Genomic DNA, 4,653 nt, shown 5'->3' with positions numbered 1-4,653 from the left:
ACTTGTTACTGCTTATCAATTTTAAGTTCAATCTGAAGTTACCTTTTGTCTTATCTCCTGCTTGACTTTCGTGGGGTTTTACCAAGAAACTTATTGGAACAAGGGCACCAAATGAGAATATGCCACAAATCCTCAAAGCCCATTGCCATCCATATTTAGATATCAGATGTCTGGTCAGTGGTGCCAGTGCAAGACCTCCAGCACCAGTACCTGAAAAGAGCAATCCCATGGCAATGCCTCTATGGGCTGTGAAATATGGTGGAGCATGAACAATTGGTGGAAGATATACCATAGAGCCTCCAATTCCGAAGAGTACTCCCTGACTAAGTGAAAAATGCCATATTTCATGCGCAAATGAAGCGCTTATAAGCCCAAGCGACATCAAAATTGATCCCGTTATCATGATTTGAGGAATTGTGAAACGACGGCTAAGGAAGGTATTAAGAACGGTCAGCAAATATGTCAGCGCAGTAGACAAAAGACCCTATAACAGAAACAGACGAGGTTTGACTTACCCAAAAGTGGACCAGCATCACTGAGCTAGAAGTCTTGAAACACACCAAACGTGAAGGCAAATCCAAACACAATGAAATTGGCAACAAATCCAGCAGCGATTATCAGGTAACCATGGTAGCGAGGTGACAATAGACATTTACCCAACTGCCATCCGGGGAAGGTAGTTCGTATATTATCAGATGGGAGGCCGCGATCGTTCGTCTCCGTTCTCTCCGACATTGAAATAATAGTATTTCGATTCAATTTAAGCTCAATAAAAATAATCTACCTGCTAAATAGTTTTTAAATTAGGCAACAAAGGTTGTTAATCTTCAATGGTGCTTATGATGATACTTTTTTATAGCTTGAAAAAATGAGCTGAGGGATGAGTCATCTCCATCTATAAATTCTACAAGCTTGCCGGGTGAACTAAAGTATATGTACTTTTCGATCGATTTATGATGTGAAGAATCACGGTTGCACAGCGCATATCTGGTGTCTGCCAGTGACAGGATTTGTGGCAAGCGCTTACTATTGAGTCGTTAGACAATGCTCTCAGCTTATGAAAACCAGAAAAGGATGTAGATTCAATGAGATTATTGTCTTTAATGTTCCTCATGAAGTAAAATGCTTGATGTGGCCAAAATTTGTCGCCCATTGAGGCTATCAGCTGAGGGACTCCTCCTAGTACGAGGTTTATTGACGTAATCTTTATCGATGACTCTTCCTGCCAGAAAACCAGACAAAGAACAACAAGTATGTAAGCTACTATACGCTATTAATAATAAAGACGTCAGGATGAGTTCTCAAAGTGAGAGTATTGGAATATTCCAAAGCTTGTAACCGTTCACAAGTATTGATGTAAACAGAATAGGCTAGTTTCAACCTCTTTAACTAAATCAGGCTAATGCCATCTGATGCTGCTGCAGGGTCTCTCGGTGGGGATAGAGCGCTTTCCACAATTAGGTTATCATCCATAGAGGACTGTTTATAACTAATATAATCATGATAGCACTTCTCCCTTCAATAATCGGTTGAAATTTAGTTTGCGGGCGACTTCTGACTACGACACTGAAGCCTTAATAGAGCTTTCTAACCCTTCTCGCTTAAACTCACACTCTTCAGAACATTTCAACCTCACTTGCCTGTCCCATATCCTCACATATACACATCGTAAGCCTACTTTGTTTTCAATCTGAAAATACCATGATCGGTTGCGCAGAGAGATGCATCACCTTCTGTGCAGCGATGCAACCAATTCACTGTCCTTGCAGCTTTCATGTTCTATCCCAACAAAAGTCGTATCCTCTACTTGATACAAATAGGTCTGAGCGGATCCTTCCAATGCAGCTCCATTTCATCCAAGTATACGGTATCTCACTTGTCTAGCCGTACTCTTTGCAGCCCAAGTCCTTGATCCGCGCCCTTACTTCAAAGAACTTTTAACACATTACCATTGATATAATTCATTTGCGTATGTCAACTCCATCAAAGACTTGTAACTAAGCGCTTATTCGAACTCATTTGAACAAACAGAACATTCGATCCCATCTTTCTCGGTTCACCTTCGAATTCTATTGCATCAAATACTAGTATCTGGCCTTCCCAATTCACTGACATAAATGACAAAGCATCATAGTCAAAGATTCCAGACATGATCATCTGATCTTCAAGATAATTAGGGCTATCTATGAACTATGAAAAGCTCGTCATGTTTTCAGAGTTGGCTAGTTCCTGGACTTTGGACTCATTGCCACTCTTGTAATGCAATCACAAATATTCAACACATGATAAACCTTGGTAGAAGTGGCTCCGTAGTTAAACTACTGTTTTCCGCTGACTATGTTGAGTATTAGACGACATAAATTCCAAATTGCTGTTGTACTTCTATAAGATTAGAAAACCTCTCCCTGGCACAGTGCCTCTTTGAGTCACGTCCCCGTATCACATTTATCAATTGGTCTCATCCGATCTACCCAATCCTGGGCGCCTTGGATCACTCTAACTGACCATAGTCATGTTTATTTCTCGAATAAGCTCATTAGGCCCGTCTCATAGTTCACCTTGCCGTCTTTAAGTCTCGTCTCTTCAATGTTTAATGCTTATCTTTCTGCATCATGGCTTTAGATTTTAGATCTCATCGCGAAGTGAAAATTGCTGTAAAGATAAGGGTACACAGTCAAATAAGTCAAGTAGACAGAGGCTGGCATAATGATGGACTCATCAACAACAATGGGCAGTTTTGATAGACAAAAGGTTAGGTCTGGTTAGAGAGGGAAGCCCTTTCGTGATGAATCAGGAGATCTTTATTGAGAGGCAACTTGGTGAAGCTCAAGCCAAGTTGGGGCTTATTGACTGCGCATATGGTTCAGACCCGCGCAACTTTGTCGATTGTTTGTGCCAAATTTATTTCACATCGATGAGGCAGACCGAGTTTAGCATTTCTGTGATGACATACACTCAACTAGATCGCTGTATCATTTAATTAATTAAGAGCACTTAGAAGTGGACCTCTTTCGACTCTAGAAAATACCTGTGCTTGGATCTATCAATTAAATTATTGCACAGTTTCCAAGTACAAAATGGCAGAGGCTACAAATGAACTAATGGGATGTATTACTAATCTCTCTCGCTATACATGCTATACATGCTACTTTTTGGCCCGAGCGTATCTATTTATTGTCGAATTCTTAAAAACTACAAAGTACAGGGAGTAAGAACGAGTGACTGAGCGTTTTGAATAGGTTTTAGCGGCTTTCTGTAAGTTACTAATGCTCAAACTAGTGTCAGCGAACCACAGGAAACTATTGAACCACAGATTCCCACTATAATGTGATGTTGCATCCAAGGCATTTGCGAATTTTCATTCTCTCCGCATTAGAGCCAGGCACAGGGAAAATTAGTAAATTGCCGCACAGTTGGTTCTTAATCCTTCACCTTCAACTATATTTTTGTGCTCTGAAACGTTCTCCACTTGTCCTTGGTAATTCTCAATCAAACAGTCGTTCCTTAAAGCTTAAAGCTATGTTGACCAAGGCCTAAAGCTCGCTTTCTCGTCTTTTAGACATTTGAACGGCAGTTTCATGGGTACTGGAGTTTGGTTTGCTGTGCCATCGTCTTCACCATGAGCAGCTCATTTTTGCGTGCTATTCACGTTGGAATGTTGCACGAAGTCTCTCTTAGTCCCGTAATTCAACCATTGCTGAAGGATGAACCGACAGCCTTTTATGCCCTATATCTCAGCCGGATAGATAGAGACATTGTTGCATGATTGCTTGCTGGTCTTTCCAAAGGACAGTCCAAGATTGTTTCTCAGATCATCTTTTAATAAAATCCATTTGACTTTCATAAGCAACTGTAGCTAAACCATCGAAGTGAAAATTGTCCCTTTTAGTCGAGTTGTTGTCCTCTTGGTTTTTTATTTCTCACTAAGGATGAATAAATCCTTAACAATTGATTAACCTGCGTGAAGCACCCTCATTACTTAAAGCTATTTTTGATGGTGTTCTTCATATTGAAGAGTAGATCATGTAGAAATTTATTGGCCATCTGACTGCAATCTTGAGTAAGTTAGATCTCTTCTCATTGCCAATCATTGCCCCAATTCAATTATTATCGAGCCGAATATTGACAGCACAGTAATTCAAATACTGTTTCATTATTCGGTACTAATTATAACCAACCTATTTTTCTCAAGCAAGAACCTGCGGAGTCATTTTGAAGATAGCGAGTCTTCAGTGAGTAGTGATACATATCATCTTCACCAGGAGAATGCAGTAATTAAGACCGAGAAGCGGCGAAGTACAGTTTTGGATTGAGCTTTCATATAGGCAAACTCATTGAAATTATTCTTTCAGCGGTAGCTCTTTATCCTAATTATTGGGAGTTCTACTGCCTGGACCCATAAATTAGCTTCTGGTTTTCGACGCTACCTAGGTTTTTTAGCCAGTTTCTTACGAGCCCTTAAGTTCAAGAGACAGAAGTCGCAGCGAAAACATCATGTTCTCCCCAACTAGTGACTAAGGAACAACAACAGCTTTGTATTTATAAACGTTCATTAAATGAGGTGAAAGCGACACGTTTGGTTAATTGCGCAGACGAACTAAAAAATCTCCTTGTGGAGCTCGGTGTGAAGTGAATTTAAATCCTACTGGGGTA

General features: G+C 40.3%; 1 protein-coding gene across 1 annotated transcript; it reads right to left on the bottom strand.

Annotated features, from left to right (window-relative positions):
• TDEL0B07690 (uncharacterized protein) lies at positions 1-403 on the bottom strand (the record flags this gene model as incomplete). The annotated part of the gene is made up of 1 exon (XM_003680061.1): positions 1-403. A coding segment is annotated over one exon (403 nt), but the record flags the coding sequence as incomplete, so codon positions are not given.
• Between the last annotated feature and the right edge of the window lie 4,250 nt (positions 404-4,653).

The sequence above is a fragment of the Torulaspora delbrueckii genome, chromosome 2 (assembly GCF_000243375.1).
Source record: "Torulaspora delbrueckii CBS 1146 chromosome 2, complete genome".
NCBI classification, from domain to species: domain Eukaryota; kingdom Fungi; phylum Ascomycota; class Saccharomycetes; order Saccharomycetales; family Saccharomycetaceae; genus Torulaspora; species Torulaspora delbrueckii.
This window is presented reverse-complemented; position numbering and strand designations above follow the sequence as displayed.